We start from the raw sequence: 17,961 nt of genomic DNA on the forward strand, positions 1-17,961 counted from the left end.
GAGATTGATACCAGAGTTTCTCTAATTTTTCGTTCTATGTATCGTGTCAGCAGGAGACTCGGAGCCAAGGGAAATTTGCTAGATATTCTAGTGTCTGCGTGAGAATCATCGTGTTATATTTAGAATAATTTTCTCAAACATTTAATCAGCGACATTATAAATCATAAAATAAAATCTGATCTTTTGATATTCCCTAGTATAACAAGCCTAAAAATCCGAAGAATAAAAGGTTTTGTTCATTGAAGTACAAGGAACTGAGTTTTGGAAAACGAATTCTTATAAAGTCGAACCTTCAAGACTAACATTGCTTCATTGATTAAAGCCGTAAAGTCTTAAATTTCAAATTACCATTTATTATCCTGTCAGAATCCCTTCCCTGTTGAAGTATTAGTTATAATTTGTTGCTGTTGATATTTATATCCAAACAAAAATGATTCCTTCAACATAGCATGTACTGTGCCACGCTTTTGACCTCCAATGAGCTAAATGCTAAGAGCAGTTAAGTAAGATAAGTTTCCCCAATAGTTCATGAATGAACAATGAACAATATTTCATTGCTGTCGTAAATTCGTTAGTGACACCACAAAGTTTACAGGTTTTTTTCTTCATCTGCCGTAGCCATACCTGTCAGTGGGTTGTTATGATAAATTAATTAGTCTATAAACTGAAGTCACAAATACCATCATAAATGATGCATGACTTAATATAATATTTTATATTTAATTCTGTTCACGATCATAGAGATTTGTCCACATTACGATTCCTCGGAGCTATTGGTCAGCCTAATCTTAATATGCTCGTCCGAGTTGTGGATCACAAGTCAAACCGATCAGATTAAAGGTTTCCTTGGTGTTTCCAAAAAGACTTTCAATAAGGTATGTCCTTTTAAGCTACAATTCTTGTGACATTCATAGCTGATTTTGCTAAGTATTTCCTTACGACTAACCTGTGATTATTTCATTGTAATGAATTTATTTGGTAATGACCGATATTATAAATTGGCTAACAATGCGTTCACAGGCCAAAGATAAAAAAGGAAGGATTTTGGTTAATTTAAGTAGGTGCAGGTGGACACTTTACTAAGGAAAACGAGGATAATGGGATGGGAAGGATTCCACCCAAGCTTTAGAAAACGAGGATAATTGAATAGGGAGGATTCCACATCATAGGAAGATAATTCCACAACGTAGGAGTTAGGAGGGAAGGTGAAATCAAAAGCTCATGAGTTTTATAGTTGGCTGATGGTTTTATATATCCCTTATATCCATTTGTTTAATAATGTAATTAGTGTACAAAATCAGCTGGATTGTTAAATTATAAAACTACTGATAGTAGCTTTGGTCAAACTTACGCCATGCCAATGACTTTGATCATCCCTCAGGAACGAATACGTGCAAACACTTGCAATGTTTACTTGCAGTTCCTAAGTATGTTGTTGGTTTTAGGTCGAGTTACTCAAAGTATCATGGAAGTTTTAATTTTATTTACTTAAAATGTTATAAACAAAAGATACATTCTCTAATAAACAAAAGATCTAGGTGGTCCAAAGTTTCATTTTTGGTAGAGAAAAAAATATTAGGTTCCTTTTTGGCTGGAAAAAGACAAAAATTTTTGTCCGTATGACTGTCAGAGCTATTATGCATGTATAGATTTATTACAAATTTACTGGTGCTCCTTACATGTGTGCTTGAAAGCGATTTGGGTTGTATATGTTACGCATGCGTAGTGTGCCTTTCACTTTAAACGGTGAAATTTTATCAGAAGGTAATTCCATACAGCTTTCCTTCCCGTACCTTTTCGAGCATTCGAGTACACTTTCTTTTTATAATTTTTTTATTTATATATAAATTCATTGACAGATTTTTTGTCGTTCCATTCTAATTCATGAAATTACATCTTATTTTTTTTTAGCTTTCTATAGTCAGTTGTTATGTTTTAGTCTGTTTAATAATTTAATAATAATAATAATAATAATAATAATAGTTTCTTTCTATTCGGCAAGTGTGCAGTCACTCGTACATAAACGAGCTTATTAATAGCAGTGAAGGAACTTGCCACCCTATAGTTGTTAGTTAATGAGCGGAACGTTCAGTAAGGTCATAATCGCATGCCTCCAACAGTATTAACGGATCGATGACATTGTGACAAAGCTTTCAAAGAGATTAGCGCTCTTTTTGCTTAACCCTCCCTTAATTACCCAACGACCAACTCGTGAAAGAAAGGTACTCTTAATGTGTGGACTTTTTTTTTTTTATTTTTTACATTCTTTAGCGAAACTCGACTTATTTTCGAAAGCTTTTGTAATCCATGTACGTGTATCTTTCTTGTGTATTTGCTTGTATATTTTTATGATTGTTTGTGTATCAATATATCTATCTGTTTATCTATGACTTATGAATTTGTGTATTTGCCTATTCGTGTTTTTTTAGGCTTTTATGTTCCATATATATATATATATATATATATATATATATATATATATATATATATATATATATATATATATATATATATATTATATTATGTATATATATATATATATATATATATATATATATATATATATATATATATATATATATATATATATATATGTGTGTATGTATATGTAATATATATAATGTATATATATATATATATATATATATATATATATATATCCAAGGCAGAATGCTTTATTCATTTGTATGTGAATCCTTTTGTGTATTTACATATAGATATCATGCTTGTTTATGTATTTGTATATCCATTTAGCTAAATACTTAAGAATTTGTTTATACATTAGGCATTCGTAAATTTATTATTTTCTTTATGAATCCCGCTATTTAATTACATATACATTTATTTTTCCTCAAGTAACTACAGTAATTATTTCATTATACCCCTATCTGTTCATTCCCGTAGGGGGGTAGTGCCGTCAGCGCACCTCATGCGGTGCAATATAGGCATTCCTTAAGGGTCTTTGCAACGTCCCTTCGGCCCGTAGCTGCAACTGCTTTCATTACTTTTACTGTACCCCCGTTCTTATTCTCTTTCTTCCATCTTACTGCTCACCTCTCCTAACAGTTGATTCATATGCAAATGCGTGGTTTCCCTCCTGTCACACTTTTCAAACTTTTACTGTCAATTTCCGTTTCAGCGCTGAGTGGCCTTAGTTGCCCCAGTGCTTGGCATCTATGCCTAAAAATCTATAAATCAGTCAATCAGTCAACCCTATCTATTCAGTCATTCACTTATTCATTCGCTTGTTTAAATATTAATTCCACTTTTTCCCTTATCCTTCGTGTCATAACCAGCACAATTTTCTTTCCAACCTGCCACATATTCTTCATTTGCAGGGCGACACAGTGAGGGTGATCTGGGCTTACGACGATGAAGACCCGTACAGCCTGGACAGAATACAGAGACACAGCCACCAGGGGACGAGGAGCCTCTATCTCCGGGAACCCCAGCCTCAGAATCTGCCTGCGAATCCCGACGTCCTGTACTGGGACGTGCTCTCGCCCAAGGCAAGTTTTTTTTTTTTATATTGAAAAGGCAAGAGCGAGTTGTTTCGTTATTACGATGAGGGGCAGGTTGCGTTTTGTTATTGTCTAAGGCAAGGCGTGTTATATTAATCAAGGACATTTTTGTTTTATATTATAAAACAGGGTTGCTACTGTGAATTAGGAAAAGGTGTATTTTATTGTATTAGAAAAAATGGCAATTTTTTTATATTAAAAAACCAAGTTGTATTTTTTATTATATTGAAAAATAAGGAAAATTATGATCATATTACATAAAAAACTAAGGGCAAGATGTGCTTTTATTAAATTAAAAATGGGCAAGCTATTTTGCTAGAAAACAAGGGCACTTTGTTTTAGTAATATGGAAACAAATAGTTTTCGTTATGTTGTCTTTTCTTAAATGCGTGTTTCTATAATGTTTGTTTGTTTGTTTAAACGTGATTTTAAAAAGGGTAAACAGATGGTAAGTTGGGTTCATGTAGGGTCGGAGGAAATTACGGCAATTTTGATAGGCTTTGAGACTGTGATATATCACATATCCGGCGGGTTTCAGCCCTCTTCCAAGTTTCCAAGGTAATGCCGGTGTGACTAAAATATTTGAAATTTTATAGAAAAAAAGAAGAAAATTTGGCACAGACGAAAGCGACAATCCCTCCTTTTTAAATGAAATGACAAATAACAGACAGAACACAACTGCTTGTTTTGATCATCATGTTCAGGCAACTATAAACAATTATGCCTCGGAAGGTGTCAGTGATAACAATAGCTTCCAGAGGCGCATTGTTCGCTAGTTGGCACTGTACTTTAAAAACATTACTCGACAAATCGCAAGTCTATATAGTGTCTGCACTACACTAACTTGTCCACCTCCTTTTAGTTTTCTGTAAAAGAAAACTATTGTGACGGCTTTGTCTGTCCGTCCGCACTTTTTCTGTCCACCCTCAGATCTTAAAAACTACTGAGGCTAGAGGGCTGCACATTAGTATGTTGATCATGCACCCTCCATCCATCAAACATACCAAATTGCAACCCTCTAGCCTCAGTAGTTTTTACTTTATTTAGGGTTAAAGTTATCTGTAATCGTACTTTTGGCACCGCCATAGGTACCAACAACACAGGCCACCACCGGACCATGGCTGAGTTTCATGGGCCGCGGCTGTACAGAAAACTCGATTGCGCCGAAGAAACTTCGGCGCATTTTTTACCTGTTTAAAATCTGTGTATAGTTCAATATGCAAATTTAACGTAATAAAGTGAAATTTTTTTTTTGTTATAGGTTTCCTTACCAGACAACCTTCGAACACTTTACTGGTGTAAACTTTATAAGATCCCAGATCTCGCAAGCAAAACCCATGTTATAGGGGTAAGTATATTTATTTATCTATCGTGAATAGTAAGTGTTAAATTTACTTACTGTTTGAAATTAGCCTTTAAAAATGCCTCTTTAAATGTCTTGGTGCAGAATTGACTTAGTAACTTGTAAAGGCTCTTGTGACCCACTAAAATGTAAAAACACAAAGGTCAAAGCCAGGTTAAAATTTATTATTCTGTACGAAGAATTCACTCGAAATTTTGACCACCATAACAAAGCACATTTCAGGGTTGACAAACATTCAAGTAGGATTCACAATTCTGGCACTTTCTGTCAAGAAATAAACAGCTTTGATCATTTGGTTAAGCTATTTACTTATGACTTCTGCTGAGACCAAAAATTAAATTACCTTAAGTTAATTTCTTTACTTTTTACCCCCATACGGTGATAGTGCCGTCAGTGCACCTCACGGGTTGCACTGTAGGCATTACTAAAGGTTCTTTGCAGCTTTCCTTCGGCCCCTAGCTGCAACCCCTTTCATTCCTTTCACTGTACCTCCATTCATATTCTTTCTTCCTTCTTACTGCCCACCCTCTCCTAACAATTGTTTCATAGTGCAACTGCGAGGGTTTCCACCTTTCAGACTTACCTACCCTTCAATTTCCCATCCAGCGCTGAATGACCTCATAGGTCCCAGCGATCTCCTTTGGCCGAAATTCTATATTCCATTCCATTTACTTTTTCCAGTATCAGCCAGCCATTCAGTCTGGTAATGAGCAACACGTCCACCACATGTTACTCTACGAATGTCACCTGGATAATTCCCACCATTACCTGGACAAGTTCGTGGAAGCACCCGGAGCCCAGTGCTACGATCGAAATATGCCCTTCTCGTGGTCAGCGTGTAACACGCCCATTGTGGCATGGGCGGTCGGCTCTGAAGGTAAAGGGGTTGGAAACTCAGAGAGAGAGAGAGAGAGAGAGAGAGAGAGAGAGAGAGAGAGAGATACTGCAAACTGGCGCCGCAATAACAATGGGTATGAACGTCAGAAGAAAAAAGAGAGAGAGAGAGAGAGAGAGAGAGAGAGAGAGAGAGAGAGAGAGAGAGAGATACTGCAAACTGGCGCCACAATAACCGTGGGTATGAACGTCAGAAAAACGAGAGAGAGAGAGAGAGAGAGAGAGAGAGAGAGAGAGAGAGAGAGCAAAGAGAAGTCAGAAGAAAGAGAGAGAGAAGAGAGAGAGAGTGTTGCAAACTGGCGCCACAATAACAGTGGGTATGAACGTCAGAAGAAAACGAGAGAGAGAGAGAGAGAGAGAGAGAGAGAGAGAGAGAGAGAGAGAGAGTGTTGCAAACTGGCGCCACAATAACAGTGGGTATGAACGTCAGAAGAAAACGAGAGAGAGAGAGAGAGAGAGAGAGAGAGTGTTGCAAACTGGCGCCACAATAACAGTGGGTATGAACGTCAGAAGAAAACGAAAACAGTGGGAGAGAGAAGAGAGAAGAAAGAGAGAGAGAGAGAGAGAGAGAGAGAGAGAGTGTTGCAAACTGGCGCCACAATAACAGTGGGTATGAACGTCAGAAGAAAACGAGAGAGAGAGAGAGAGAGATGTTGCAAACTAGCGCCGCAATAACAGTGGGTCTGAACGTCAGAAGAAAACAGAGAGAGAGAGAGTAATGTTTTTAACCAATTTTGGCCACTAGGGTTTCCTGAAAATGGTAGGCTACATTGCATGATTGCAATTGAAGTCATGATGGGAGGCACGTTTCAGGTGAAATATTTCTCACTTGTTCAGGGTTATGAAGTAATATATGAGCATTTTTTTAATTATTGGGTGTTTTCTGTGAACAGGTGAGATGTATCCAGAGCACGCAGGTGTTCCACTGGGAGAGGAACACGGAGGAGCCACTTACTTCATGCTGGAAATACACTACGATAATCCTAACCTCAGGAAAGGTATTGTATACTCCACACTCGATTTCATCGTGGGAAGGTAGTGCCGTCAGTGCACCTCATGCATTTCTGTGTAGGCATTACTTAAGGTTCTTTGCTGCGTCCCTCCGGCCCCTAGTTTGCACCCCCTTTCATTCTTTTTTTACTGTACCTCCGCTCATAATCTCCCTTCCATCTTACTTCCCACCCTCTCCAAACTGCGAGGTTTTCCTCATGTTATGCCTTTCAAACCTTTTTACTACGAATTTCCGTTTCAGCGCTGAATTACCTCATAGGTCCCAGCGCTTGGCCTTTGGCCTAATTCTATATTCTATTCTACGACACTTAATTCATCTTTATTTTCATTTAAAATTCATTAATAACCGGTATGTTTTCTTCCATGCCACGACGATGTAGTCCCTGCTAACTTAATTTAATTTCGACAGCCACGTTGTTAATTTAGTTTCCAGGCTTGAACTTTGGTCCGTAACCCCATTAAGTTTTCTGGGTAAGGTAATTAGTATCAGGTGGAGTGGTTCAGTATGGGTTTATTACTAGGTATCAATCAGAGTCCTGGTGAATTGTTAATGTATTCGCATGTATCAGAATAATATTTGGTTTATTTAATTCCCCGTAGGAAAAAGTATACAATAGTTTTTTGTTTTGTTACTAACTTTTAAATTCTAACTAGTATTTGTATAATAAAAAATTCTCATAGTATCACCCAGAGAATGATTTTTCGTAAATAGTTATAACTTGGACAAAGTTTTGCAGTTATATACTACGTAAATGTCTTTAAGTCAGTAGTGTCCTTGTTAAATGTCTATATGTTATTTTCACTAACAAAGGAAGCAATTTTCTTGTCAAAAAATATTTTGTCATATATTTTGTACTGAAGTTTTTCTCTGTAGAACCCAATCTTAGGGAACTGTGAATGTGCGGGTAAACAGCAATGCTATTTCCGTTCTTAGACACTTTATTTGGTCTTTAGCAGTGTTTTAAAATTAAAAGGGTCCATTGGTATCAAACTTCCACCTTTTAAAAGTTTGTCTACCTTCCTATGAGAGCTGATGGTCAGCTCAGTGGTCTGGTTAAACTATTTTAATAATAATAATATTTTGCAGGTGTGACAGACAGCTCTGGAGTTCGAGTCCATTACACCCACAAGTTACGTCAGTACGATGCTGGTATCCTCACCCTAGGTCACATTGTCTCTCCGACGCACATAATTCCCCCGGGGCAGAAGTGGCAGACAGTGGCACATTGCACCGATGCCTGCACTGCTAAGGTAAGAGTGAACAAAAATTGTCTTTGGTACTCGATTGCATTCACTTTCTTGACTGATAAGCTTTCCTTCATGCAAGAAATCTTTCAATTTAGTCCCTTAGCGGAAGGGTGCTTTGCTGTTTTAGTAAATTGACTCATTTGCCTCAACTTTTTTTGTTATAAGCACCTTTATTAATTAGAATATTCTTAACCATACTTTCAGATCAAACTGTAATAATTATTTTGCTTTTGTCCATTAACACGTTTTCTGTGGAATTGACCATCGTTTGTTGTAACTCGTTGCATATCTTGTTAACTTTTGATTTGGGGATAAATTTTAATTTTTGGAAATAGTATTGTAACGTAATTTAAATGCATTTTTTACTGCGTTACTCACCCTACAAGAACGGGATTTATGTAAGGTTAGGTCAATATGCTATGAGTATTTCAAGTATGATGAAAGAGTGGGTTGCAAATTTTACCAATTAAATTGGAGTAGCTGATTTATTGCATTGTAAGTTCTACTGACAAGAACGTATTTTACCACAATAGATGGAGTACTAGACCAGATATGTTCTGAAAATTCTACCATGTTTTTAGCTGGAAATATGTGAATAAATTAAATTTTGTTGCTTCTCGCAAGAATTTTGTCAATAATCAATTAATCAGCACCTTCATCGGTTCCCTCAGACGTAGAATATTTCAAGTAATCCCTTATCATCATCCTCTCTCTGAATTTTATTGGATGATTTAATTATGACCCCATTTCATTAGAAACCGAGTAACCTTCCCGTCATCATTTCCAGTCAATACCACCAGAGGGCATCAAAGTGTTCCAAGGTTTCCTTCATGGTCATCTCATCGCGTCTTCCATTTCCATACAACAAATACGGAGGGGACGGGAACTCCCCGTTGTCTTCAAAGGTGAGCGGATTCTAAAGGTGGTCATTACTCAGAGAATTTTGGATTTTTGTGGATTTTTTTGTGGCAACACTGAAGTCCTCTATTGTTGAAAGTCTTTTGTTTTAATGGTAACCTTTAATTCCTCGATTGTTGTGGGGTTTTTTAAATGGTAACACTGAATCCCTCGTTTGTTGGTTTTCTAAAATGGTAAGACTGAATTCCTCGATTGTTGAATGTTTCTTATAAATGGAAACACGGAGTGCCTCGATTGATGAAGGTTTTTTTTTTTTATTGTGACACTGAATTCCTCGATTGCTGAAGGTTCAGTAAGGCAGAGGTATGTAAACTTGACAAAGTTGGAATGCAGTCTTATACGCTATTGCTTCTATTATTAGTCTATTTATCATAATTGGTGGTTATGGTAGTGGTAGTAGTAGTAGTAGTAGTAATAATAATAATAATAATAATAATAGTGGTATATATGTTGAAAATCTCTTTATTACTCCATTTTCTATATATTAAACATATTGGTTTCTTCCCGATGTAGAATGTCAATTCCTTAAAGTGTGACATAAGCTTATTCCCTGAAAAAAGGTTTAAATTTATTACCTTTTTCATTTTAACACTTGTAAATTTCAAGTTTTTGACTTAAAGAAGGAATTCTCTGAAGATATCCCGTCAATAACACTGTTTTTAATTTTGTTCAACTCTAATTATATGACCGTACAGTATTGTTAAGACTATTACCAAGTCACAGAATACGTAGATAAAGCTACCCAGCTCGGGTCACGGATGACTCGTAGCCGTACCCGTTAAGCTTCTGTTTTTCTGTTAAATCGCTGACAGCCATCTGTGAAATCGTAGGTTCGTATCCTAGGAAAAATGAAAACTAATTTCAAAATTTCGTGTATTTAAATTCCTTGAATTCAGTGATAATCACGGAGAAATGCAAGAAAATTTCTCTACAGGTGACGTCACAGTGAATTAAGCAATGTATCTGTTTCCACTTCAGATATGAGTTACGATTTCAACTATCAACAAGCGAGGGTTCTTGATGAGGAAATGAAGATTTTACCGGGTGATTCACTCGTGGTTAAGTGCGGATACGACTCTTCGAAAAGAAAACTCCCAACCTTTGTAAGTAAATGGATGTAATCTTTGTGTTGATGGCTGGCCCTCGGTTATAATACTAAAGCAAAATAGTTTATTATTTTAGGTTTTGATACGCATAACCTTTTAATTAACTCTGGTTAATTTACTTGATAGTATTTTACTTGATATAGTATTTCAAGTTTTACTGTTGCTGCTGCTGTTTAGAAGGATGTTGATGAGAATATTAGATATTAAGTGGAGAATTCAGCTAAGCAACATGAATAATTATACGAAGTATTAAGAAATATGAAGTATTATTATATGAGGTATTATATGAAGTAAGCCTCTTCGTATGTAAATATGAAATTAAAGCATTTCTCAAAATCAACAGGGAGGCTTTAGCACGGAGGATGAAATGTGCCTGGCCTTTTTGATGTACTACCCGCGCGTCAACCTCTCAGGCTGTTACTCCAAACCAGATATGGCTCTCGTCTTCGATACCTTTGGCATTGAAAATCTATACAACAATGATATGTGAGTATTATCATGTTACGTGGTGTGGACCAGTAGCCTGGATTAAACTGTGGGTGATAACTGTGTATTATGCCAGCTTATTTAATATGCTAATTAGTTGACTGAACTACTTACTGTGAAATAATGGCATTTATTGTATTATAGTATGTTAATCTTAATTTACAAGGAAGGGAAGAGTTATTCTAGGTATTGATACAACAATGACAACCATCTTTAGTCTGCTTAATCAAAAACATTAAAAGGAAAAGTGGTTAAAATGTTTTAATTGAATTTTTACTAATTCGTTATTTTTTGCAGGTCTATTTTTAACGATCAGAGTTTCAGGTATGTACGAATGTTTCCCAAAGCAGTTTATGCAAGCAGATTTGTTTAAAACCTGCAGCAGTAGTATAAAACATAAAAAAAAACATATCCAATCTGTCTTTTCAGTTGTCAGAATCCAAATACAGTAGTGCTACTTGACAAATTTATGCATGTATTTTGAAAAATAATAATGACAAAATTCAAGTATTTCTTTAAGCATATCCTTTAAAAATGAACTGGGGATGCTCTAAGATGTTTTAGGTTTTGTTTTTCACTGGTTCTGCACTTGCAGCCAGCCAGCATTATTTAGCACTAAACTTTTTGATATCTGATGTTGTGCCTCTACTTTCAGCGAAGCTTACATCAGTGAAGAAGATGAAAACAGTGACCTGTCAAACATGCTCACTGAGGGCAATAATCAACCTCAAAATATTCATCTTGGCGATATATATCACTACGTAGTCGTAAAATCGCCACCAAGTAAGTTTACTGTGGAACGTAAAAAAGTAAAGAATTTTGTAGCCCATACTAGTTTTGATTCATATACTGTATGCTGACTAGTTTGTAAATATCAATCATTTTCTTGTTATCAGTTAATGTTGGTCATACATAATTACTGTGTATACACTATTTTTTCTTTTTATTTTTAGTGAAATTTTATTTTTAAAATTTTATTGATTTATGTAAAATAATTAATATTGAAGTGTCAGAATTTTAATGGGAATACTGGAAACTTTATAATTTTTTCTGTATGCTTTCAAAAAGAACATAATTTCAAGGATATCAGGGGCAAAAAATAATCTGTGTATGAATTATAATGTACTTTTGTTTACAGAGTATTACAATAGAACATTTTATGACATCCTTTATGATGAAAACACATGGAAGGATGCACGTTTAATATCAGCGTTGCAGGACAGGATCAGCTTTGGTCAACATGAGCCTACTTGTGAGAACCATGGGCGCATATTGATTGAAGGAGTAAGTGTTGAACATTGGTTATAGCTCAGAAGTATCTTATCTTTTAGCAATAGAAGAAAAGTATTAAGCTAATTAAGAAGACTAATTACTGAAATAAGAAAGGACTAACTATTGAAAAGGACTAACTATTGAAATAAGATTTTTGCTGTAATGTTTAAGAAACTCTTGAATTCATTTCCAGGCAACATTTAAACTGACAAATTAAATTTTTCCTATATTTTCAATCTGATTTCTTAATTTGCAGGTCTTACATGTATGATTTATTATTCAATTTGAGTGAACTTAATTGCAAAAAAACTATGATCATGTGTAGTGCCAGTGGAGGATACATACTCTTGGTGTATGCTGTTTTGCAATGTTGAAAGTACTGTGAAAAAAAACACAATATTAAATATTTAACTTCTATTTCAGCTGCCTAGGAAAATCAAGTTTCCAGACTTCATTTCTGTTCAGCCACTGAAGCAAGAGTGCATATCTCCCAGTGTTGAAACTGATGTTGAACTATTTAAACCTGAAATACAGTCAGATAGTCCCAGAACAACAGTCAAGCCTAACATAAACAAGGAACATAATAAAGGTAAGAAATGTAATCCTGTACATATTGATACATTGCTGTTCAGTATACCTAAAGTTTGCTTTTCAGCAGAAACCCTAGTCTATGACAGCTTGATTGCAGGTAGTTGATGTGCTCCGAGACTTCTGCTTTTGGATTGATGCTTGTACCTGTAACATATCAAAAGTACTTTACCTGTGTGTAGCCTCATCCCATGGATGTTTAGACATTAGCAATGAACTGCCTCCAAAATTGTATTTCTACAAGAGTTACTGGCACCATTTGAGAACTGCCTCCAAAATTGTATTTCTACAAGAGTTACTGGCACCATTTGAGCATCAGTAGCCTAGAAAGCAGATAAAAATAGGCTGAGTACTATATCCAGGAGAGCTGCTGAACTGAATTAGCTGGAATTGGATAAGCACTTGATCTAAGAGCCAGATCAATGAGAGAGCATTGGGTTTCTTGAAGAGCACTAGAAACAGATGAGCAGTTGGAACTGGGAGACCAGCTGATACCAGGTGTGAATGATTGTTCAGTTTATAGTGATCAGAGAATAAAAAGCCTGTTAAGCCAGGTTAGCAACCTAAGCCAGGCAAGAGTGCTGTATCCAGGAAACTACCATGGACTTGAGATGCTGGAGGTAATTGAACTGGGGGAGTCAGGTGAATCACTACACCAATTTGAGCATCAGGATTCTAGCACGCAATTACAGACTGAAAGAAGCAGTAATCAGTAAAATAGCTAAAGCCCAACAAACTACTGTATCTAAAAGAGGCATGGAATTTTGGAGAGCAGCTGGAACCATGAGAGCTCTTGGTATCAAGGAAGGTCCTGGTACCAGGAAAGTGGTTGGATGCAGGTGGTGTAGTACCAGGAGGAATAAAGTAAAGATCAGGAGTTGCCAGAGCATGAGACTGTCACATCAAGGGAGTGCCCAGAACTAAGCTAAAGCCAAAAGAGCTACCAAAACTAGGACAATCATAGCTTGGAAAACTACTGCATTTATGGCTATTTGAGAGCTGCTGAAACCAGTTGAGTAGCTGAAATTAGATGAACTGCTGTATCCAAGAAAATCATGGAAACCAGGAGAGCAGCCAGAAATGTGCTTAGTAACAGACATTGTACTAGAACCATAAGAGCAGCTGAATTTAAAAAAATTATGACATCAGGAATGCAGGAGGTTTCAAATCATTGGACCAACCCTGTAAGGGCTAGGAGAACAGTGTGAGGCATGAAAGCTGCAATGTCAAAGAGAGTGGCAGCAGCCAGAAAGTGACAGGAGCTGAATAGCAATGAAACAAGTAACTGAATTCACCAGAATCTCTGTTACTGTGAATGCAACAAAATATAAGAGTGGCCAGATTCATAAACTTGGAACTAGGTAGATCATCAGTAGAATGGCAATAGATGACAGTAGAGCAGCGTCAACCAGTAAATCCATTGGTGCCATGGCTGTGGCTTGGGTGGAAAACAGTCAACCCACTGAAACTACACAGGGATGTTATGAGAGCTAAGAGGGCATCAGGAAAGGAGGAAGTAACAGAAACCAAACTAGCTGCTAAAGTCAAAAAGAGTTTATGGAATTTAGATGAGGAGCTGGAGTTGAACAAGCTGCTGTAAAATCTGGAATCTGTAGAACCTGTTGTCTGGCAAGGTGCATGAACCAAAAGTATGACTGGTTTCTGAGGCACAGCTGATATTGTGTGAGTGATCATAATTCAGAAGTGGATGAAGTGTGAGCCTTTGGATCCAGGATAGTAGAAGCAGCAATTAGAACTGCCTCGTCTAAGAATATAATAGAAACCTTTATATGAGAGCTAGATAATCATCAAGAGTCAAGATAGCAGATATATAAGCTACTGAGAGCCACTAGAGCCAAAAAGATAGCTGGTGCTAGGAAAGCTGTTACAACAGCACCTGGGGAAGGCAGTTTCAAACAGTAGAATGACTGAGAATTCAAGAGAAACATTGATATCAAGAGTGCATTAGAATTTGAGTTGCCAGAGCATAAACTTTTGGAGGCAGTTGAGCAGCTATACATGGAACATATCAATTATGCCTAGCAAACCACTGTAATCAGGCAAGCCAGTACTGTATATCTAGGACAATTACCAGGCGAGGTGCTTGAAACATATCAGCTGGATCTAGGACAATCACTACCAAGAATGTTTTAGAATAGATGCTGGTGTGAGTCTGTGGCACTAGAAATGTGGCCTGAAGTTGAGTGAGCATCAGGTACAACTGAAATGAGTTACAACAACCCTTGCAACCGAAGACAAGTAGAGCCTGGCAAGCAGTTGGAACAAGGAGGGAAGACTAATAAAGCTTGTGACCTGTCAAATGAGGCACTAGAAGAGTGGGTGACCCTGGAGAATACCAGTATGAAAAGTATATAGCAGGAATTAGATAATCTTAGGTATGTGGAGTCAAGAGAAGAGCTATATCCATAAAAGCAGCAATAGCCAGTTGAACATCACAAATAGAAAGAGCCATTGGAGCCATTACAGCATCAGGAGTCAGGGAAGCAACTAAGATCAGGCAAATTGCCATATCCAGCAGAGCTGCTAGAACCAATTAAATTGGTTTTAGTAATTTTTTCCATGGGAGCAACAAGGGAAATCTGAATCTTGAGCTCCTGGTGCCATGCAAAATGCTAGAACCACTAGTACTTGGGATAGAGAGAATATCTGATAATCAGGATTGCATTAGGGATAGAGAGAATATCTGATAATCAGGATTGCATTAGGATTCAGAGGAATGGTCAGGAAGTAATCCTATGAAGGTAGGAGCAAGGAGCATAACTGGAGTTGGGAGAGGCTGCTGTAATTTGGAAAATGAGAGAAAATATCTGGGCCCATTCAATCTCATGGCTTGGGGCAAGAGTGTTACTGGAGCTAGAGGAACCGAAGGAGCCACTGTATCAGGATAGTGATAAGTGGCTATAGTTAGAGATGTTGGAGTCAGTATAGAAATGGAGAAATGAATTGCTAACTATGAGTTATGGGAGAGGAGACATCATTTTGAACAAAATCTGATTTGAGAGATGCTTGAAACAAATCAATCACTACCAATTATGTTTTTATAATACATGTTGGTGTGAACCTGTGGCACTATGAAATACTGTAGGAAGAGGCATGATTACTGCTACGTATATTTTTAAATAAATAAGCACTTGGAATCTGTTAAGAGAATAGAAGCCAGTACAAATTATTCCAGTACAAAACTACACAAGTTAGAGTTAATAAAGCATCAAGAATTGACCAAGCAGCTATAGGTAGAAAGCTGCTGGATCCAGTAATACTGGATCCAAAGAAACCAGACACGAGGGTCCTGTGGTTCTGGTTGCTGAGATACTAGAATTGGAGCCAGAAGTGCAATGGATATCCAGAGAGAAATAAAACCAGGTAGAGCATCAGAAGTGGCAGCATGAGCCAAGAAAACTGCTGAGTCCTGAGGCTCTATCTGGTTTTCCTTCTTTATGGATATTGATTTTACTTCTGGCTCCAATTCTAGTATCTCGCCAGACACGAGGGTCCTGTGGTTCTGGTTGCTTTCTTTGCTCAAGTTATTTTACTGGATCCAGCAGCTTTCCTACCTATAGCTGCTTGGTCAATTCTTGATGCTTTATTAGCTCCAACTTGTGTAGTTTTGTACTGGTTTCTATTCTCTTAACAGATTCCAAGTGCTATTATTTATTTAAAAATATACGTAGCAGTATTCATGCCTCCTCCTACCATTTTTCATAGTGCCACAGGTTCACACCAACATGTATTATAAAAACATGCTTGGTAGTAATTGATTTGTTTCAAGCATCTCTCAAATCAGATTTTGTTCAAAATGATGTCTCCTCTCCCATAACTCATAGTTAGCAATTCATTTCTCCATTTCTATACTGACTCCAACATCTCTAATTATAGCCACTTATCATTATCCTGATACAGTGGCTCCTTCGGTTCCTCTAGCTCCAGTAACACTCTTGCCCCAAGCCATGAGATTGAATGGGCCCAGATATTTTCTCTCATTTTCCAAATTACAGCAGCCTCCCAACTCCAGTGGTGCTCCTTGCTCCTACTTCATAGGATTACTTCCCGACCCTTCCTCTGAATCCTAATGCAATCCTGATTATCAGATATTCTCCATATCCCAAGTACTGCTGGTTCTAGCATTTTGCATGGCACCAGGAGCTCAAGATTCAGATTTCCCTTGTTGCTCCTATGGAAAAAATGACTAAAATCAATTTAATTGGTTCTAGCAGCTCTGCTGGATATGGCAATTTGCCTGATCTTAGTTGCTTCCCTGACTCCTGATGCTGTAATGGCTCCAATGGCTCTTTTTATTTGTGATGTTCAACTGGCTATTGCTGCTTTTATAGATATAGCTCCTCTCTTGACTCCACATCCCTAAGATTATCTAATTCCTGCTATATACAGTACATTTCATACTGGTATTCTCCAGGGTCACCCACTCTTCTAGTGCCTCATTTGACAGTCACAAGCTTTATTAGTCTTCCCTCCTTGTTCCAGCTGCTTGCCAGGCTCTATTTGTTTTTGGTTGCAAGAGTTGTAAATATCATTTTAGTTGTTCCTGATGCTCACTCAACTTCAGGCCACATTTCTGCTCAATGGTACCCATATCAACAACATTCTCTTGGATCAAGCTGTTCTATATGACTCTTGGTGCTTGCTTGTATAGTATAGCCACTCTTCGAGCTTCTGCCATTCCTCTTCCCACAGACGGTCTTACGATGGTTTCTCGTTTCTCTACTGACTCTAGCTGCTGCCATTGCTCTTTTCAGTATAACAATTAAAATTCAGTATAACAATTAAAATTCTTTCATTATATTCCCGTCAGTTTCGAGGCTACAGCAGCATGTGTAGTTTCAACTCTCTGGCCTGTTTCCCAACACAATGATTTGTTCCAGTAACTCCCCAGATTGTTACAGTTAGTACACTGCTCTAGCAACTATCTTTTCCAGTGTCTCTTGCTGTGCTCAAGGCTTCCAAGTCACACTCTGCTCTAGCAACGATGCTTTAGCAACTATCTTTTCCAGGCAACTATCTTTTTCAGTGTCTGTTGCTGTGCTCCAGGCTTCCAAGTCACAATCTGGCCGTCTTCCGAATTCTGCTGTGCTTGTATCATCAGTTCCCCTTGATTGAACAATAACTTTTCTGAATCTAGTGCCTTCCCTGACACCAGCTATTCTCACAGATTTCGTGGCAAATTTGCTCCAGTCAATTTCCTGGGTCTCTAGTTCCATCATTGCTTTTGGCACTAGCTGCTAGTTTGGTTTTAACTACTTGGTTGTTTACTGCTGCTTTATTTGATGTAGTTTTATGGGGTTTACTGTCTTGCCAACAAGACACACATGTGCCATCAATGGACATATACTGGCATTTATTGCCGTTCTGCTGGATACAGCAAGCTTCTCTTGGCTCCTGATATCTTCAAAAGCTTACGAATCTGGCCACTTTTGAATACTGCTGCAGTCATGGTATCAGCGGGTCTCGTGAATTCAGTATTCTACCTGACACCATCTGCTCTAACTAAAGGCTCTTAGATCTAATTACTTCAGTT

At 37.3% G+C, this 17,961-nt stretch overlaps 1 protein-coding gene across 3 annotated transcripts in view; it reads left to right on the plus strand.

Annotated features, from left to right (window-relative positions):
• LOC136839535 (DBH-like monooxygenase protein 1) overlaps positions 1 to 17,961 on the plus strand; it is a 104,958-nt gene that overhangs the window by 83,331 nt on the left and 3,666 nt on the right. For all 3 annotated transcript variants that reach the window (XM_067105750.1, XM_067105749.1, XM_067105748.1), the window contains exons 5-16: positions 3,339 to 3,509; positions 4,783 to 4,869; positions 5,566 to 5,761; positions 6,672 to 6,776; positions 7,877 to 8,040; positions 8,825 to 8,942; positions 9,934 to 10,058; positions 10,405 to 10,547; positions 10,845 to 10,871; positions 11,203 to 11,330; positions 11,686 to 11,831; positions 12,243 to 12,408. In XM_067105750.1, coding sequence (XP_066961851.1) covers positions 3,339 to 3,509; positions 4,783 to 4,869; positions 5,566 to 5,761; positions 6,672 to 6,776; positions 7,877 to 8,040; positions 8,825 to 8,942; positions 9,934 to 10,058; positions 10,405 to 10,547; positions 10,845 to 10,871; positions 11,203 to 11,330; positions 11,686 to 11,831; positions 12,243 to 12,408 — 1,576 coding nt within the window. The remainder of the gene's footprint in view (positions 1 to 3,338; positions 3,510 to 4,782; positions 4,870 to 5,565; positions 5,762 to 6,671; positions 6,777 to 7,876; positions 8,041 to 8,824; positions 8,943 to 9,933; positions 10,059 to 10,404; positions 10,548 to 10,844; positions 10,872 to 11,202; positions 11,331 to 11,685; positions 11,832 to 12,242; positions 12,409 to 17,961) is intronic.

Source organism: Macrobrachium rosenbergii, chromosome 6 (genome assembly GCF_040412425.1).
Source record: "Macrobrachium rosenbergii isolate ZJJX-2024 chromosome 6, ASM4041242v1, whole genome shotgun sequence".
In the NCBI taxonomy this organism is placed as follows: Eukaryota; Metazoa; Arthropoda; class Malacostraca; order Decapoda; family Palaemonidae; genus Macrobrachium; species Macrobrachium rosenbergii.